We start from the raw sequence: 20,987 nt of genomic DNA on the forward strand, positions 1-20,987 counted from the left end.
AAGGTGTTACGTCGATTCCGTTAGAAAAAAACAGAAATTGACAATATATATTTGCTCGTACAAAATATAAACTTGTAAACTATTGTAAATCAGCTTAAAAAATAGGAAAATGACCATGAATAAAAAAGTTGTAGTATTTAAAAGGAGCATAGCTCAAATTTTTGAAAAATTTTGAAACTGACAAACTTTATATTGAATTACCAACAGGCGCATTCTCTAGAATATCGTATTTTTACAGATTCTGCGAACGAAGTAACAAACAAACACTTGTAATAAAACCAATAAACTTCCAGCAAAACATAACCGAGTGAAGACATTTAGCGAACAGCATTAATTGAGGAGCATACGAGACGGGTTAGAGGCACCGGTGCTGAAGTTGTTTTGCAAGAAATCATGCATAATTATTGCATCGTTTGTGGTTGAGTGTATAAGAGTTTCGAGAGTAAATTGTTGAAACAATCGATCCGAACTCATGCCCGCACGTAAAAATGTGTGTTTATTTGTTGAATTTGTTTCGAATAACATTATCAACAGCAACGATGCGATGTTGCGAAATATACTACTCCACGTGGAAAGAGTTATGATGATACTCGAACGAAGAATAATAATACACACATATATACGTAAATTATATGTAAATCAACGAAGTCTGACTTTTTCGTTGTGTTATGGTGATCTTTAGTAGCTTTTAGGGTTTATGAAACTTTACTTTGTGATTGCGTGTTAAAAAAGTTATTTCCATCTAGAAATAAAAAAAAAAATACTTAATCCACTCTTTGGTGGTTGGCGCCTTCCTCACATTTAAAGAGTGCTATCCAAAATGCAAAAAGTGCGAAAATAACACTTAAGTGCTTATAACTTTTGATAGGGTTGTCAGATCTTCAATGTTTTGGACGCGTCGCCACATGTCAAACAGCTACCACGTGGACCAACATCGCCTATAAAAAATTACTTTTTTTTTACTTTTTGAACCATAGAATTATAATTCATGGTGATCAGGATACTATTCAGCTGTATTCTGAACCTCCAAATAAGAAGAAAAAACTGTTATGGTGCAAATTTTACAATCACGTGGTAACTGTTTGACACGTGGCGTCGCGGTTTTCATCAAGCATTCATAGCATGCTAAGGAAAATTTGATGCTTTTCTGGGGAAAACCGTTGGTTCCGAAAACCCCGGATGTATTGTCGTTGAGCTCGATGGGGGTTGAACGAATCGACCTGGTCTCTTAGGAAAAGTTGTTCTCCAGACGATTCTGCTCATTTCTGGCCATCCTAGAAGTTTCTACATGTTTTCCCCAGGCCTGTAGGAGCGAATGAACGGAAATTCAAAATTTTCCATAGTAATTTCCATGTAAACTTGAACCCGCTTGAGACAAGCCAGTTTTCAACCAAATGAGCTGAAATTTGGCCTGAGAGTCCCTATGGGTATGCCCTACAAGGGGAACTACACCAGAACTTGATCTGAGAACTTTTCAAAATCCGTACCCACCCTAATGGGTAGTGAAGAAACTGACGAAATTAGCGAATTTACCAACTTTCGTTGAACCGTCAACTTGAAAACTGAATAAATAGCCTCAAAAGTTTTGTCCGATATTAAAATTGTCCTCGGTGGACAATGCGAATTGGACCATCACTTGATTTCATTCGCATTTCTTTGAGAAAGAACTGCTGTTCGTATGAATACGCCCGATGAATACAGAATTTAAAGAAGAATGAATAAAAAATCATTTGAGTCCTGGGAAAAAACACTTTCACACCTCCAACTTTTGCGAAAGTTCCGAGAAAATCGGTTTGACTTTATCTACACTTTTCTCTCTCCCTCTATCTTTCTCGACCACTTTTCTTGAGCTATCTATTTTTCCTCTGCACCTACACTGAATTTGTCAGCTGTACTTTAATTCATCTGTGAAAAGTTATTCGCCGAGGACGATAAACTGGAACAAAATGCTGGGTAATTGATACTTCAAAGAGGTGTGCAGAATGAAAGCATGAGCAATTGGATATGGGTTCGAGTATTTTTTTCTGCCGACCTATTTTATTTTACTCCTCCTACAGTCAGTGAGCTTATTAAACAAAAAAAGTAACTGTGAACTGAGTTTCTTTACTTTTTTCTCCTTTTTGGAAGAAAATCCTTTGAAATGAATCAACCCACGCAGCATCGAGGCCACCAGGGTTTATTTTCCCAACAAAAACAAAAAGATTTCTGAATAAATATTGAAGGGGTGAGGGCAATGCTATCTTTAAATGGTTAGGGAACCAGTGTACCTAATAGGGTGGTTCGAATTCGACTTTTCCCATTGTACTGCTGAATAAGAGCAAATATGAATCAACTATCGCATTTTTGAGTATGTAAGTATTTTTTTTTTGCGATTTCTACTAACCACCGCCCAGATTATTTGGCTTAAGCCGTGCAAGTGTTCGACCTATCAAGCTCATACTGGGAATTAGGGCTTCAGTACAGTACACCCTTACAACTCAGTCAACCCTAGAACCTTATTAATTACAACTGGTGGAAGAGCGTTCTAAAATTAGAGTCTCACCGTTTTCTTTGCGTCATTAGAAAATTTTCCGACTAGGAAGTACGCTTTATGTAGCAAAAGGTTTATTTAAGGCAAAAGGGAAAAAGACACAAAATTTGACAAGAATACCTCCTATGAAATAGCAAACAAAGATTAACACATTGATCTGACTTCGGGCCTTAACTATATCAAACTATACCGTTTTAACCGCACGCCCGTTGATCATATCTCTAAAAAACGTAACAACTTCAGTTGAGCATGGGGGAATTTTTCAGAATGAAAACATGCTCCCACGTTTTGTTAGCATTGTTGGGTATTAATAAAACAATTTAAATTAGAATTAATTACGCTTGAATAAATTTAATAGATGTTCATTCAAATGAATAATTATCATGTTCAGCTGAATAAGCCAATGAAATTATTTCATATTGTGACCGTTTACGCTTACCCTTGTTATAGTTTAAGTTCTTAATATTTTTTATCTTTATATTTTATAAGTTATTCACATTTTCAAAAATATCCTCACCCTCCTTTGAACTTGTTAAGTTTCATGAGATTTGCACGCCCGAAACAAAAAGGGGAATTAAATATGGTGGTGTAGATTATGACGAGTGATAATTAAATTTTCATGAATTCTTCACTCACTTCCTGCTTGTGACGCCAGTGAATGTTTTTCGGGAGGACAAAAATACACTAGCAAAATTCTACAAGGGCAACATCCCGCTCATAATGAGTTTATTTCATTGCTAGTTTTATTCCCTTATTAAGCTAGAGTTTTGGCATAGAGCTTTATCAGAGACTGGCTGGCAACGACTTGTGCACTTCCTGTTACCAATTTAAAAAAAAAGTAAACTCCCAGCATTGGTGAAAAAAATGCCAGAAAATAGTAGTTTATGCAACAAGTTGCAAAAAGAGGATTTTTTCAACACGAGTCGTACATTTATCCAACGAGGTTCACCGAGTTGGATAAATACGACGAGTGCTGAAAAAATCAAGTTTTGCAACGAGTTCCATACAACATTTTTTGCAATTCCGAAACACCCATTGAGTGAAATTTTAAGTCAAATTTTCTTGTATTTTGTCAATAAATCGTTTAAATAAAAAAAATGTTGAAAAGTGTTACTTTTCGAAACAAGTGCTGAAAAGTTCAACTTTTCAGCACCCTTTTCAGTGCTGAAAAGTAGAACTTTTCAGCATTTATTTTGAAAAGTGTTGCTATTCGATTCTTTTATTTTTGTTACAGAAAAGTAGGCTATTTCGTCGTTCAATAATGACAGGAAAAGTAAGTAGTTTCACGACGGAATTGCAAAAATTAATTATAAGTAACTAATTTTGGAAAATGAAAACCATATCGTACACAGTTGTTTAAAAAACAATAAAATAATTCTCACATAAATCTTTTATCACCGACAACCGCAGCTGTCAGGTTTATTCCGGTGGCATTTTCCGCGTTAAAACAGCCATCGCCATCACGTGACAAAGCGCGGAAAATTAATTTCATAACTTTTGATTATTTCCTGTGCTCTCCCGAGAGTAGTAGGTAGTGCTTCTGTCTTTCATGTTGAGCTTATTTAGTGTGGTGGCTTTTGAGGTCCCGGCCAGATTTTCACAAGAATTTGAACCTGTCAGCTTTTCCTGAATGCAGTCACCTTCAGCGTTGGTAATTTCTTTAATTATGGCGAAATGGTAAATATTTAATTAGAGATTATGCGGTGATTTAAGGTTGCCACCCATTACTGTATTGGGAACGTGTTTTGTCACCTGGATGATTGAAAGTTTAATTTAAACGACGTTGGTTATAATTTTTAATAATCGTTTGCCAAAATTTTAAGTACTTGAATGAATTACTGTCAACTATAATTCAGAATCCCAATATGCAATAGTTATTCAAGCAAAAGGTTATCTTTTCACTTGACTAAATCCTGCGCAGGAAGTGCCTAACCGATGTGAATAAATCAATCAAATTGCCCCGCACGGAAGTGATATCTGCTGCCAAGAATTGATTTCCTCTACCCTCAAGAGTTCATCAACCGCTGACGGTAAAATCGAACGATTGAATTCCATTTTTGCCAACAGATTTGTGTCATCCTCCTTGTTACCTTTTGCCATGGGAGCCTCTAAAAGGCAAAGGAACGTATCAATTCAGACACTCCAGCACTGACAAATGGGACAGATGTGTGTGTGTGTCACCATCGCCCAGAAGGGAGAATACACTCCGAGGAACGGATTGAAACGTGAGTTTTTGCACGTTGCGCGAGGAGGACTTGAAGATTTGAGAAGGTTATTACCGGTGAAGACGGAGAGGCAGCCGTTTGACAAGTTTGGCACGTGTGTTTGGGTGGCACGACAGGCGGCCACTTGCTGCCTTTACCGGTTCCCTTCTCAAATGGTTCTCAAACACTTTCAGGAGGGTGTTTTGAAATCAGTACCGCATACGGATTACAATTTTGAGGGGACTGTGCGCCAGACAGTAAACATCTTTTTGCTCTTATTTCTGGTGGTAAACTTTTCTCAACGTATACTTTCAAGGGATAGGGAGAACACCCAAATTTGTGAAATCATTTTTCAACTTTATGCGAATTTCAAAGCGGGTTTCAAACCATACCAATGGAATTTCTGCTTAAATCTTCCTAAAATCCCAATATTATAGCTTTTGATACGTTTGATGTAGCAAACAGCTGAAAGTGCGATGGAATAATCACCTTCCGTTAGGCGACTAATCCCTGTCAGCTTTGTCAACACTTCCGCCATCAGGAATCAATCCAACAAAGAAGGCCTGCAGGAAATCATTAATCATTCGTAAGCTCGCTGAGAAACAGTAAATTCGTTGGATTAGCTACATTCGGACTTTGTTAAGGAACGTACCACAGCCAGAAAAATGACAGGACGCCGAAGTGTTTCTCAAGAAGGGATGAGTTGAGCTTTGGGCTTTGCACTAAAATAGAAAGAAAAAAACTTTGGAGAGCATAGGTAAATTTACTGCACATTAGGGCGGTCCAAATTCAGATACCCCTCGCTTTTTGTAAATTCATTTATTTCTGGCAGCTTTAACTTTCTTGGTCATTCGCTGCCCTATATCCCTCGGTGCTACCACTTGAAATAAAAAATCGACCTAAAGATATTTTTTTTTAATATGAGCTCATTTTGGCCACACCCCTCCTTTTAAGCCCTTGATGATTTTTTAATGGGAAAAATCGTCAAAATTTCACGAAAAACTCAACTTTTTCAGTTGTTGGCCTTTGGAAGGTTCAATAGTTTTCCGATCCATACACATTCTCAGATTCGATCTTTATAAAGTTTTGAACATCTTGCCCGAAGACGCAATATTTTTAGTATTTTTCCACGAAGTTATTAATTTCAAAAAATGACAATTTTTACCAACACATTCAAACCACGCGATGCCACAGAAATTGCTTGGTTTGCATCAGAATCTGCTTTCTCTTTCTCGCAAAAGTTTTTTTAAGCCTTACCGCCCGATTACATCTAACTTTGCGAGAACAGTGAAAGCTTGAGCTAGATCTTTGTTTGAATCAGGGCAAAGAAGAGTTTTTAATTTTTGTGTTAAATTATATTTTTTTTCACTGGGGCGATAGCCTTAAGGTGCAAGTAAATGTGGGGGATTTTCGAACATGGTAAGGTTTTTTCTCAAATCTTATTACATGCAAAATTCAAGTACTCTTTGCTGAACATTTTGCACTAAAAAAGTTTTTGAATTTTTTTTGTAATGCCGGGAAACTCTCTTTGACAACTTTGACTCAAAATATCTCCTAATAGTTGTTAGAAAAGGTACCTTTTTACGACATACGAAATTCGAGCAACTCATCCTCTACATTTTGTTCTTTGGGACCAAATCTCTAGGATGAATAGGTTTTGAAACTCTCTAGACAAATGCAAACTTTTGAAAATTTGCATCATTTTTGGTGTTTGTTTGTTTGTGTGTGCGCGCATCTCATGGCCTGCCTCCAACGCGCGTTCACAGCCGCCCGCCGGCAGCGCACCTCGCTGGTCAGCAGGAGTGTTGTTGTTCAAGCCATGCGTGACTTTACTGATGTTGCGCGGTGGGAGAAGTTTGATGATAAATTAAAAAATTTTTTTTTTCGTTTTTGTTTCTTTTGATAGATTATGATGTAGTATATTGTATAGTATATTTTTTTAAATGTTTTGCGCATGTGGTGCGGCCAGCCAAATAAATGGTTATGATTTTTCTAAGCGCTTTGGATGAAAAAGCATGGGATAAGAAGCTTGTAATCATTTTCAAAAGGTTGGTCATCCATGAACCCCAAGACCTCTTTTGGACCGATCTGACCACTTCGGAACCGGTTCCCGGTACACCGGTGAAACCCGAAATATGGCAAATTATGTGATTATTATGGACCCAGCCATTTGGGAGTCAAAGTTTATCATTTTCAAAATATAGGACATCCATGAACCCCAAAACCTCTTTTGGACCGATCTGACCACTTTGGAACCGGTTCCCTGTACTTCGGCAAAACCCGGAATATGGCAAATCATGTGATTATTATGGACCCAGCCATTTGGGAGTCAAAGTTTATCATTTTCAAAATATAGGACATCCATGAACCCCAAAACCTCTTTTGGACCGATCTGACCACTTTGGAACCGGTTCCCGGTACTCCGGTGAAACCCGGAATATGGCAAATTACGGGGTTATTTCAGAACAATTTTGGATCCAGCAATTTGAGTGTCAAAGTTCATCATTTGCAAAATCTAGCTCATCCATGAACCCTGAAACCGCTTTGTACCGATCTGGCCTCTTTAGGACCGATTCCGTTAATCCAAACCATATTCCAGGGACAAATTACGGAATTATTTCAGAAAATTTTTGCACCCAGCAATTTGGGTGTCAAAGTTCATTATTTTCAAAATGTAGGTCATCTATGAACCCCAAAGCCACTTTTGGACCTATCTGGCTACTTTAGGACCGGTTCTCGGTACTCCGGTGAAACCCGGAATATTACAAATTATGGGCATATTATGGACCCAGCCATTTGGGTGTCAAAGTTCATCATTTTCAAAATGTCGGGCATCCAAAAACTCCAAAATTACTTTTGGATCGATCTGGTCACTTGGTAACTCCGGTGCAGATCTGGAAACTATTGATTCGGTTCCGGGGCTCCTTCAGAAAAAAGTAACTAGCCAATGTAGATGTGAAATTATATATGATGAATTTTTACACCCAAATTGCCTGATCAAAAATTGCGTTGAAAAAGGGACCAGATTGGTAAAAAAAATGATTGTGGGGATCATCAATGAGCTTGATTTTAAAAATAATCAACTTAGGCACCTATATTGCCTTGTCGAAAATTAATATAAAATTAACGCGTCATTAGTTATATTTCGAATTGCATAAAAGTTTCAAGAACCCAAAGTGGCCAGATCGGTCAAAAATGATTTTGGGGTTCCTGGATGAGCTAGATTTTGAAAATTATGAACGCAGCGAAATTGTTGGGAACTTTGACACCCAAATTGTTGGGTCCAGAATTGTTCTGAAATAATCCCGTTATTTGCCATATCCCGGGTTTCACCGGAGAACCAGGAACCGGTCCCAAAGTAGCCAGATCGTAAAGTGGGGTTCATGGATGACCTACCATTTGAAAATGATGAACTTTGACACCCAAATGACTGGGTCCATAATATGCCCATAATTTGTCATATTTCGGGTTTCACAGGAGTACCAGGAACCGGTCCCAAAGTGGCCAGATCGGTCCAAAAGTGGTTCTGGGGTTCATGGATGACCGGTTTCCCCGGGGTTGGAGACCTACCCGCCCAATCCGGAAGATCTTAGGTGGTCCAGAATGCATGGCCAGCACTGTCTGGTGGAACAACGATCATAACTTGAAAAATTGTATTTTTTTCAAAAATGGCTGTTTAAAATTTTTGCGGGACCCCTAAATCGCCATTTTTACCCAGTTGACCCACCAAAAAATGTTTGGGGTTTCCGGCTTATTTTCGAAAAATAGACATTCGAGTCCAATTAAAAAAAGAAGTATGCAAATTGGATGAGTTATGGTCATTTCAATGATTTCAGTTTCACCCAGGCCTATACGGGTTAACCAACAAAAAAAATCCAGTTAAAAACTGTCCAAAAAATAAATTATTGATAAAAAAAATCGCTCTGGGATGGGAGTCTGATTCAAATCCAGTTCAAGTTAGTAATATGATTTTTTTATTCTATATACAAGAAGTATAAATTTATAAATCGGCATTAGGCCATGTCAAATATTTTATTATCAAAATTTCTAGAAAATAAGTTTTTTTCTTAAATAAATAATTAAATAAAATAAAATAAAAACTTTTTAAAGGGGCGAAATCAAGGAAATTTCGTTCTGTTGAAATAAATAAGGAAATAATTTAAAAACTCTTCTGGGATGGAAGACTAATTCAGTTCCTGCTTATCAGAATTTTTGGTTCTATAGCCCTGAAATATACCTTTACAACTTGACATAAGGAAGGAATTCAAAAGAAATTAATTATAAAAATTTATATACAATTATCTAAATTATTATTAATTATTTATAATAAATTATATAATAATTCAGAAATCCTACCTGGATACAAGCCAGATTCAGTTCCTGCACATGAAAGCGATAAGATTTGTAGTTCTATATCCCTAGAATATAAATTCACAATTTGGCGTAAGGCAACGTGAAATAAAAAAATAGAGTAAAATTAAATATATGAAATAATTTATAAAAAAAATCATAAATCTTTCTGAGGTACGAATCTTAGTCAGTTCCTGCACATGAAAGCCATGATTACTTTTTCAAAACATACAATGCGCTATGGGTTTCAAATGTACATAGGACCTTTTGAAAAAGTAAGCAAGAAATATCCTAGAAACATTTTCATTTACTTCCCCGTCCGACGAAAGGCGAGTCGTGGGACCTTCTGGGATCGTTGATTTTATTGTTTCAGGTATTTGAAAAAAAAGTTTTTAGCTGAATGTACTTGTGTTAAAAAAAAACAAAGTTTTGTTTTTATATTTCAAAAATGGTGATATTACATATTGAACAATTCATCTGAAGGCGTAATTTTATGTATAAATTTAGTGTGGCTAATGAAAAATCGTTGAGAGCCAGAATTCCAACAATTCAATGAAATTTTTTTTAGAGAATGTTTTAAGCTTCCGTATAGTTAAACTGCAATCATTTTTCTCAAAAAAAAAAAGATTGGACAAAAAAAACATTTAAGCAAAAAATAAAACATTTATTAATTTCATCGAAAATTAACTAAAATTCATTTTTTTAATAAACCCAAACATGCTCAAATGATTCTAAATGCAAAGGAATGCATATTTAATAAATTTCAGCTAATTGCACTTAAATTTCATGTTTTTTTAAGTTTTGAAGTTTTTTGAAAATATATTTTTGCTCCTGGTTTTTGAGCCATTTTTTTAATAATGGTGGAGGGGTGGGTTGATCGACGAAAGCTTTGTAAAATATTTGCAAAAAACTTGATCCTCCGATTTCCACATTTTGTCTGCCTAAATCAATTGGTAGTCAATCAGATTCGTTATCTAACTGTAATGAGTTCGAATCACGAAGGAAGTGCAATGTTTGTTTCAGGGTCAGTTCATAAAAGTGTCATTATGACTTGGCAATTAATAAAGAATATATAATTAATAAAGAAAACTTACAATTTTGCAACTATTACAGAATTCTGCCTAAGTAAAACTTGAACGTTTTTTTAATATTTCTTAAAAAAATGCTGAAAATTTTAACGATATTTACTAGTTTCACTCACATTGAAACGTGTAAAATTGTTTTAATTATAAAATATTTTGAAAAAATTATTTGTATCCTAAAGTGGGGATCAAAATATTGATAAATCATAAGTTTTTTTATTAACAAAAAATTAAAAAAGATTAGCTTACAAAAGTTTGAAATAAACCTTAATTTTGAAAAAGTATTAAATCACTTTACAAGTGGCCAACGGGCCATTTTACATGATCATTCAAAATGGGTCTGCGGGCCACAAAAAATCACCTCGCGGGCCATACTTTGGTCACCCCTGGTTTAAAATTAAAATTTAATTTAAAAAAATCCTTCTGAGATGGAAGACTTATTCAGCTCCTGGTTGATGTTACTAATAAAAGTTCGTCTATTGTGTGCTTGTGACAACGACCAAGTGGGCCTTGAAAGTAAAAAGGAACTACGTGTCACAAGTGTGCACAGATTTCCCAAACAAACTAAAATAAGCTTAAATCAAGAGTTTAACCGACTTTATCAGTATATTTTCAATAACAAACGATTGCATTGCACTTAAAAATGTGTTTAATGTAAATTTGTGAAAAACAAGAAACAATTTCTACATTTTCCAACAATTTGTATGACGTGTTACAAGATAGCAAGACGGAAGCGAATATCCTAAATCGGGTTATAGCATCTTGTAGAGTTTGTTAATTATAACAAAACGTTATCAATAACTAATTTTTGACCAAAATGGTCTATCTCACAAGGTAGCACACATCAGACAATTTGTTATTATCATATTGTCTCAGAAGTATAAATTTATAAACTGGTAAGACCGGGATGGGAGATTGATACAGTTACTGGTTATGTTAGTAATCGATATTTGTATTTCTACAGCCCTGAAGTAAAAATTAACAAATCGGCATACGGCCATGTCAAATTTATTAATATCTAAAATCTTAGAAACTCTTTTATTTATAATTAACAATTGATTGATTTAAAGAAACGTCTGGCATGAGATTCTGATTCAGTTTTTGTCATGTAGGTGATCAGAAACAATAGCTAACAATGACCTACAAAAATTGAAAAAAAAAATCATGCACAGTCTCATCAAGAAGGAAGCATAAACTTTGAATTGATTTTTCGAAAATATTCAGACAGAACTGATTAGATTTTCTCTAAAGTTTGTATGGAGAAATAGGGTGTTCGTCGGTGTTGCATAATCCAAAAATATCATGCTTGAATTGGAATTGAAACTTTCGAAGTGGAATTTGGTAAAATGGTTTTCTTAGTCGGGAGGCCAATTTTTGTGTGTGTTTTTTTAGTTTTTTACCATTTTTTCTAAAACATTAGGAAACTTTTGACAAATTTTGACACGATCATAAATTTTTCATCAAAATGACAATTCAAATTTAATGTTGTATAGGAGTTGGAAAATTTTGAATTTGTTTTTTTTTTCAAGACAGACCACCCGATCTGTTCGGCTCAATTCTCACATTAATGATCAATAGAATAACAGTTCTACATTTTTTCATGGTTTATTTGGTGGAATCAGTTTTAAGATGACCAGTTAACATAACTTTGGCAAAAGATCGGAAAAAAATTTTAAAGTCATTTTTGTGTAAGTTTTAAGTAAATAAGTGCTCCAGGTGCAGATAACATGTCTTGTGAAAATTGAGCCAAAAAGGTTGGGCAAGCCTCCTCTTAGGATATTGGAGAAAGCGTTGAAAATGTTTTTTTTTCGGGATACCGAAAGTTAATAATTTTTGTAGCTTTTAATTTTATTTTTTATTAAATTTATAAACAAAACATACAAAATAACTTTTTTCTAATGGTACGTACTTAGATTGACGAATCATTTGATAGTTTTGATGAATCTTTTGGTGCAACTTTTATGCAGTTTCGTTTTAATATCTTTTTTTTCAATCTTTGTTATTTCATATCCTTGGCACAGAAAAAACTTCAAACATATGCCGTTCATCAAAGAATTGAAGTTGTGAAGAATATCACTGTTCACATAAAACACCAAATGTTGTTATTCTTGTGCAAATAACAGCGACCGAAATGTTCCGCTGGTTGCCCAGTAATAGATGATAAAATACAAACAACAGTCAAAACTAACCAAAATCATGTATGTGGAAGACCACACAAAATCAGCCGGCATCTGAACCGGTCCACCATTCACAGATCAACCTATGTGTCATCGGAAAGGCTTCATCCATAAAGTACGTCACTCAAAAATCAGCCAAAATTTACCCTCCTCCCCCCCTTTGTCACGCTTTTCCTATGCTTATAACATGCAATTTCACACTTGCTCAGACCCCCCCCTCCCCCAGAGCGTGACATACTTTATGGATGACGCCAAAGGGCATAAAATTTCAGATCTTTTGATACCCAAACATATAGGTTTTCTATGAAACCCACGTTTTACAATTTTAAACAAACTTTCTGTGATGGCAGTTTGAGTTAGTTCCTGGTCAAACTAGTGATCAGAAATAATTGTTTTATATCCCTGAAGTATTTATAAATTAAAAACTTGCCAAATTGCCAAGTGAAATTTAAAATAGTTTAATATTCTTGGAACGTCAGTTATTTAAATAATTAAATAATTTAAAAAAACTTTCAGTGATGGCAGTTTGGGTAAGTTCCCGGTCAAACTAGTGATCAGAAATTATTGTTTTATATCCAGATAAAACAATAAACAATGCAGATACATAAAAATACAAAAAATTTAAACAAAATAATTAAATAAATAATTATTTTCAAAAAAAATTGTTGATTTGGCATGGTAATATACCAATTTGTGAATGTATACTAAAAGGTTTAAAAAAAATCTGATCGCTTACATTTTCAGGAACTGAATTAGACTCCCATCCCAGAAGGATATTAAAATAAGATTTATAATTTATTTAAATTTACTAGTTTTATCAGATTTATAGATTTTTGAAATTCAACATGGCCTTATGCTAAGTTGTGATTTTATACTCCAGGAACAACCAGTTTTTATCACTAAACTGACTTGAAACTGATTTGGATTCCAATCTCAGAAAGTTTATTTTTATTTTCAAAAACTAAATTCAAACAACTGAGTTTCCAAGCTTTTTGCTACTTTTGTAATTTGACACTGCAAGAATATAAAAGATCAAATTATATTTCCAAGAACTGACTATCATACTCTTTTCCTTTTTTTTTTACAAATGTCTGACGTTCCAAGCTATTTTAATAATTTTAAATTTCACATCCGTTATATTATTTTACTTTAGGGATCTAAAACAATAGATTCTGATCACTAGTTTGACCAGGAACAAATTCAGACTTCCATCGCAGAGAGTTTTTTAAATTATTTAATAATTTACTAGAAATGACTGACCTTCTAAGATTTTCTTAAATCAATTTTAAATTTCACTTGGCAATTTGGCAAAATTCTAATTTATGCTGCAGAGTTATAAAACAATAAATTTTGAATACTAGTTTGACCAGGAACTAACTCGCCTTCGCAGAGAGTTTTTTTTTATCAATTATTTAATAATTTACTAGAAGTGACTAACCTTCTAAGATTTTTTTTTTTAAATTTAAGTTTCATTTCTCAATTTGGCAAATTTTAATTTATGCTACAGGGATATAAAACAATAATTTCTGATCACTAGTTTGACCAGGAACAAACTCAGACTTCCATCGCAGAGAGTTTTTAAATTATTCAATAATTTACTAGAAATGACTAACATTCTTAGACTTTTTTATCAATTTTAAATTTTGCTTGGTAGTTTGGCAAAATTTTAGTGAATATTTCAGAGATATAAAACAATAAATTCTGATCACTAGTTATACCAGGAACAAACTCAGACTCCCATCGCAGAGAGTTTTTAAAATTATTTAATAATTTACTAGAAGTGACTAACCTTCTAAGATTTTTTTTATTAACTTTAAGTTTCATTTCTCAATTTGGCAAATTTTAATTTATGCTTCAGGGATATAAAACAATAATTTCTGATCACTAGTTTGACCGGGAACTGACTAAGACTGCCATCGCAGAGAGTTTTTGTAATTATTTAATTATTTACTAGAAACGACTAACATTCTAAGACTTTTTTTTATCAATTTTAAATTTTGCTTGGTAATTTGGCAAAATTATAAATAATATTTCAGAGATATAAAAAAAAATTGAATACTAGTTTGACCAGGAGCTGACTCATACTGCCAGCGCAGAGAGTTTTTGAAATTATTTAATAATTTACTCGAAATGACTAACCTTCTAAGATAAATTTATCAATTTTAAAATTTCACTATCCCGAACAGACGGTAAAAACTAAATTCATGCTATTTCAATAACATATACTGTTAAAATAACAAAAACTGTTATGGAATATTCTTACAAAATCCATTTTTGCATAAGAGTTCAATAACAGTTTATGATATCATAACAAAATTTGTTATTGGGTTGATATTAGTTGAAAGCCAAAACAACTTTGGAACAACATTTTTTGTTATGGAAGAATACCGCCAACTGTTATTGGGATGATCAGATTAGTTGTTAAAATAACAAAAATAATAACAAAGATTTGTTCGAAGAATAACTGAAAATGTTATTAGTATGTTATTACAATAACAATCCAATAACAAAAAAATAATAAAGACGAATAACAATTCTTGTTATAAATAACATAAAATGTTATTGGCCGAGTATTTTCAAATATCAAAAAATTTTATTCCCAAGTTATTTCCGTCTGCTCGGGATGTAATTTAGCAAAATTTGAATAAATTCTTTATTGATATAAAACAATAAATTCTGATCACTAGTTATACCAGGAACTGACTCAGACTGCCATCGCAGAGAGTTTTGAAAATTATTTAATAAATTACTATAAGTGACTAACCTTCTAAGATCTTTTTTATTAATTTTAAGTTTCATTTCTCAATTTAGCAAATTTTAATTTATGCTTCAGGGATATAAAACAATACTTTCTGATCACTAGTTTGACCAGGAACAAACTCAGATTTCCATCGCATAGAGTTTTCAAAATTATTTAAAAAATATATTAGAAGTTTAGTCATTACTAGTATATTATTAAATAATTTCAAAAAAATCTTTTTGCTAAGGCAGTCTGAGTCAGTTCCTGGTAAAAGTAGTGATCAGAATTTATTGTTCTATATTTGTTAAGTATAAATTCAAATTTTGCTAAATTACATAGTGAAATTTAAAACTGATTAAAAAAATCTTAGAAGGTTAATCAACAAACTGCTGCTCTACAAACTCGTCTTCCGTCCGACTCTAACGTACGGATTTCCAGCCTGGCACAGCTGTGCTTCAACTCGCCGCAAAAAGCTGCAGACGCGCCAAAACAAGATTCTTAAAATGATGCTGGACTTGCCGTTTAACTTCCCGACGGACGAGCTCGAGGAGGCTAACACGGAATCGCTGGACACCTGGACAAGCAAGCTGCTACAACGATTTTGGACTAGTTGCACGATGTCGGAGAACGCTCTGATATCGAGTTTGGTGCCGTGAGACTGTGATATAGTTTTTAAGATACCTTTCCTCTTCCTATCCCCTACTATCCCAGCAATAGCAACAGGTTTTTGCGAGTGTTTTCCTGTTTTCCGTTTCGTTTTTCAACAAACTTTATTTCCATCCATTGAGATAAATGTATTAGTCACAGCTGAAAGGATCCCCCAAAACTCTGTACTGCACCTATAAAAACTATTGTTAAACGATAACTAAAGAAATAAACAGAATTGAATTGAAAAAAAAAGAAGGTTAATCATTTCTAGTAAATTATTAAATAATTTCAAAAACTCTCTGCGCTGGCAGTATGAATCAGCTCCTGGTCAAATTAGTATTCAATTTTTTTTATATCTCTGAAATATTATTTAAAATTTTGCCAAATTACCAAGCAAAATTTAAAATTGATAAAAAAAGTCTTAGAATGTTAGTCGTTTCTAGTAAATTATTAAATAATTTCAAAAACTCTCTGCGATGGCAGTCTTAGGCAGTTCCTGGTCAAACTAGTGATCAGAAATTATTGTTTTATATCCCTGAAGCATAAATTAAAATTTGCCAAATCGAGAAATGAAACTTAAAGTTAATAAAAAAAATCTTAGAAGGTTAGTCACTTCTAGTAAATTATTAAATAATTTTAAAAACTCTCTGCGATGACAGTATGAGTCAGTTCCTGGTATAACTAGTGATCAGAATTTATTGTTTTATATTTCAAATCAAATCAAATTATTCGCACTACAGCATTGCCTTGGCGTTCTCGATTGCGAGATTCCTACTCGAAACTAGGTGTCCGAAGGTTTGGTTGTTGAGGCAACTGCAAACCTCTTTTTACACCTTTGCTCCCATCCACCCCGGGATTCGAACTGACGACCTTTGGATTGTTGGTCCAACTGCCTACCAGCGACTCCACCAGGACAGGACCCAGGGAGACGACTCCTACACCTGGACTGAGCTAACGACCTAACCTTTTTTAGGTTAGTCCGGGGCCAACATTTACTTCCCGTCCGACGGAAGGCGTGATCAGACAAATCTCGTCTCAAAATTTGTCACCGGGACCTTCTGGGATCGAACCCAGGCCGACTGGGTGAGAGGCAATCACGCTTACCCCTACACCACGGTCCCGGCTCTGTTTTATATCTCTGAAATATTAATTGAAATTTTGCCAAACTACCAAGCAAAATTTAGAATTGATTAAAAAAAAAATCTTATAATGTTAGTCATTTCTAGTAAATTATTTAATAATTTTAAAAACTCTCTGCGATGGAAGTCTGAGTTTGTTCCTGGTATAACTAGTGATCAGAATTTATTGTTTTATATCTCTGAAATATTAACTAAAATTTTGCCAAACTACCAAGCAAAATTTAAAATTGATAAAAAAAGTCTAAGAATTCAAGTCATTTCTAGTAAATTATTAAAAAATTTCAAAAACTCTCTGCGATGGCAGTATGAGTCAGTTCCTGGTATAACTAGTGATCAAAATTTATTGTTTTATGTCTCTGAAATATTAACTAAAATTTTGCCAAATTACCAAGCAAAATTTAAAATTAATAAAAAAAAGTCTAGGAATGTTAGTCATTTCTAGTAAATTATTAAATAATTTCAAAAACTCTCTGCGATGGAAGTCTGAGTTTGTTCCTGGTAAAACTAGTGATCAGAAATTATTGTTTTATAAATCTGAAATATTAATTAAAATTTTGCCAAACTACCAAGCAAAATTTAGAATTGATAAAAAAAAATCTTATATTATTAGTCATTTCTAGTAAATTATTAAATAATTTTAAAAACTCTCTGCGATGGAAGTCTGAGTTTGTTCCTGGTATAACTAGTGATCAGAATTTATTGTTTTATATCTCTGAAATATTAACAAAAATTTTGCCAAACTACGAAGCAAAATGTAAAATTGATAAAAAAAAGTCTAAGAATTCTAGTCATTTCTAGTAAATTATTAAATAATTGCAAAAACTCTCTGCGATGGCAGTCTTAGTCAGTTCTTGGTCAAACTAGTGATCAGAAATTATTGTTTTATATCCCTGAAGCATAAATTAAAATTTGCCAAATTGAGAAATGAAAATTAAAAATAATAAAAAAGATCTTAGAAGGTTAGTCACTTCTAGTAAATTATTAAATAATTTCAAAAACTCTCTGTGATGGCAGTATGAGTCAGTTCCTGGTATAACTAGTGATCAGAATTCATTGTTTTATATCTCTGAAATATTAACTAAAATTTTGCCAAATTACCAAGCAAAATTTAAAATTGATAAAAAAAGTCTAGGAATGTTAGTCATTTCTAGTAAATTATTAAATAATTTCAAAAACTCTCTGCGATGGAAGTCTGAGTTTGTTCCTGGTCAAACTAGTGATCAGAAATTATTGTTTTATATCCCTGAAGCATAAATTAAAATTTGCCAAATTGAGGAATGAAACTTAAAATTAATTAAAAAAAAGTCTAAGAATGTTAGTCATTTCTAGTAAATTATTAAATAATTTCAAAAACTCTCTGCGATGGCAGTATGAGTCAGTTCCTGGTATAACTAGTGATCAGAATTTATTGTTTTATATCTCTGAAATATTAACTAAAATTTTGCCAAATTACCAAGCAAAATTTAAAATTGATAAAAAAAAGTCTAGGAATGTTAGTCATTTCTAGTAAATTATTAAATAATTTCAAAAACTCTCTGCGATGGAAGTCTGAGTTTGTTCCTGGTAAAACTAGTGATCAGAAATTATTGTTTTATAACTCTGAAATATTAATTAAAATTTTGCCAAACTACCAAGCAAAATTTAGAATTGATAAAAAAAAAATCTTATATTGTTAGTCATTTCTAGTAAATTATTAAATAATTTTAAAAACTCTCTGCGATGGAAGTCTGAGTTTGTTCCTGGTATAACTAGTGATCAGAATTTATTGTTTTATATCTCTGAAATATTAACAAAAATTTTGCCAAACTACGAAGCAAACTGTAAAATTCATAAAAAAAGTCTAAGAATTCTAGTCATTTCTAGTAAATTATTAAATAATTGCAAAAACTCTCTGCGATGGCAGTCTTAGTCAGTTCTTGGTCAAACTAGTGATCAGAAATTATTGTTTTATATCCCTGAAGCATAAATTAAAATTTGCCAAATTGAGAAATGAAAATTAAAAATAATAAAAAAGATCTTAGAAGGTTAGTCACTTCTAGTAAATTATTAAATAATTTCAAAAACTCTCTGTGATGGCAGTATGAGTCAGTTCCTGGTCAAACTAGTGATCAGAAATTATTGTTTTATATCCCTGAAGCATAAATTAAAATTTGCCAAATTGAGGAATGAAACTTAAAATTAATAAAAAAAAAGTCTAAGAATGTTAGTCATTTCTAGTAAATTATTAAATAATTTCAAAAACTCTCTGCGATGGAAGTCTGAGTTTGTTCCTGGTCAAACTAGTGATCAGAAATTATTGTTTTATATCCCTGAAGCATAAATTAAAATTTGCCAAATTGAGAAATGAAAATTAAAATTAATAAAAAAGATCTTAGAAGGTTAGTCACTTCTAGTAAATTATTAAATAATTTCAAAAACTCTCTGCGATGGCAGTATGAGTCAGTTCCTGGTATAACTAGTGATCAGAATTTATTGTTTTATATCTCTGAAATATTAACTAAAATTTTGCCAAATTACCAAGCAAAATTTAAAATTGATAAAAAAAAGTCTAGGAATGTTAGTCATTTCTAGTAAATTATTAAATAATTTCAAAAACTCTCTGCGATGGAAGTCTGAGTTTGTTCCTGGTCAAACTAGTGATCAGAAATTATTGTTTTATATCCCTGAAGCATAAATTAAAATTTGCCAAATTGAGAAATGAAACTTAAAATTAATAAAAAAGATCTTAGAATGTTAGTCATTTCTAGTAAATTATTAAATAATTTCAAAAACTCTCTGCGATGGAAGTCTGAGTTTGTTCCTGGTCAAACTAGTGATCAGAAATTATTGTTTTATATCCCTGAAGCATAAATTAAAATTTGCCAAATTGAGAAATGAAAATTAAAATTAATAAAAAAGATCTTAGAAGGTTAGTCACTTCTAGTAAATTATTAAATAATTTCAAAAACTCTCTGCGATGGCAGTATGAGTCAGTTCCTGGTATAACTAGTGATCAGAATTTATTGTTTTATATCTATAAAGTATAAATTCAAATTTTTCTAAATAACATAGTGAAATTTTAAAATTGATAAATTGATCTTAGAAGGTTAGTCATTTCGAGTAAATTATTAATCAATTTAAAATTTCACTAGGTAATTTGACAAAATTATAATTTATGCTGCAGAGATATAAAACAATAAATTTCGAATACTAGTTTGACCAGGAACTGACTTGCCTTCGCAGAGAGTTTTTTTTATAAATTATTAAATAATTTACTATAAGTGACTAACCTTCAAAGATTTTTTTTTATTGATTTTAAGTTTCATTTCTCAATTTGGCAAATTTTAATTTATTTTTCAGGGATATAAAACAATAATTTCTGATCACTAGTTTGACCAGGAACAAACTCAGGCTTCCATCACACAGAGTTTTTAAAATTATTTAATAATTTACTAGAAATATCTGACCTCCCAAGATTTTTTATCAATTTTAAATTTCACTATGTAATTTAGCAAAATTTGAATTTATACTTTGGGTAATTCTCCGCCAACTCACACAGCAGTTGCCCCGACCCCTCTTCGATTTGCGTGAAACTTTGTCCTAAGGGGTAACTTTTGTCTCTGATCACGAATCCGAGGTCCGTTTTTTGATATCTCGTGACGGAGGGGTGGTACGACCCCTTCCATTTTTGAACATGTGAAAAGAGGTGTTTTCAATAATTTGCAGCCTGAAACGGAAATGAGATAGAAATTTGGTGTCAAAGGGACTTTTGTGTAAAATTAGACGCCCGATTTGATGGCGTACTCAGAATAAACGTATTTTCATCGAAAAACACTAAAAGTTTTAAAATTCTCCCATTTTCCGTTACTTGACTGTAAAATTTTTGGAACATGTCATTTTATGGGAAATTTAATGTACTTTTCGAATCTACATTGTCCCAGAAGGGTCATTTTTTCATTTAGAACAAAATTTTTCATTTTAAAATTTCGTGTTTTTTCTAACTTTGCAGGGTTATTTTTTAGAGTGTAACAATGTTCTATAAAGTTGTAGAGCAGACAATTACAAAAATTTTGATATACAGACATAAGGGGTTTGCTTATAAACATCACGAGTTATCGCGATTTTACGAAAAAAAGTT

At 32.8% G+C, this 20,987-nt stretch overlaps 1 protein-coding gene across 1 annotated transcript in view; it reads left to right on the plus strand.

Annotated features, from left to right (window-relative positions):
* Positions 1 to 15,739, plus strand: part of LOC119769187 (NADH-ubiquinone oxidoreductase chain 5) — a 40,234-nt gene extending 24,495 nt beyond the window's left edge. Inside the window, exon 3 of the mRNA XM_038261096.1 lies at positions 15,522 to 15,739. Within this exon, the coding sequence (XP_038117024.1) occupies positions 15,522 to 15,739 (218 nt within the window). The remainder of the gene's footprint in view (positions 1 to 15,521) is intronic.
* The last annotated feature ends 5,248 nt before the right edge of the window (positions 15,740 to 20,987 follow it).

Source organism: Culex quinquefasciatus, chromosome 3 (genome assembly GCF_015732765.1).
Source record: "Culex quinquefasciatus strain JHB chromosome 3, VPISU_Cqui_1.0_pri_paternal, whole genome shotgun sequence".
Lineage (NCBI taxonomy): Eukaryota > Metazoa > Arthropoda > Insecta > Diptera > Culicidae > Culex > Culex quinquefasciatus.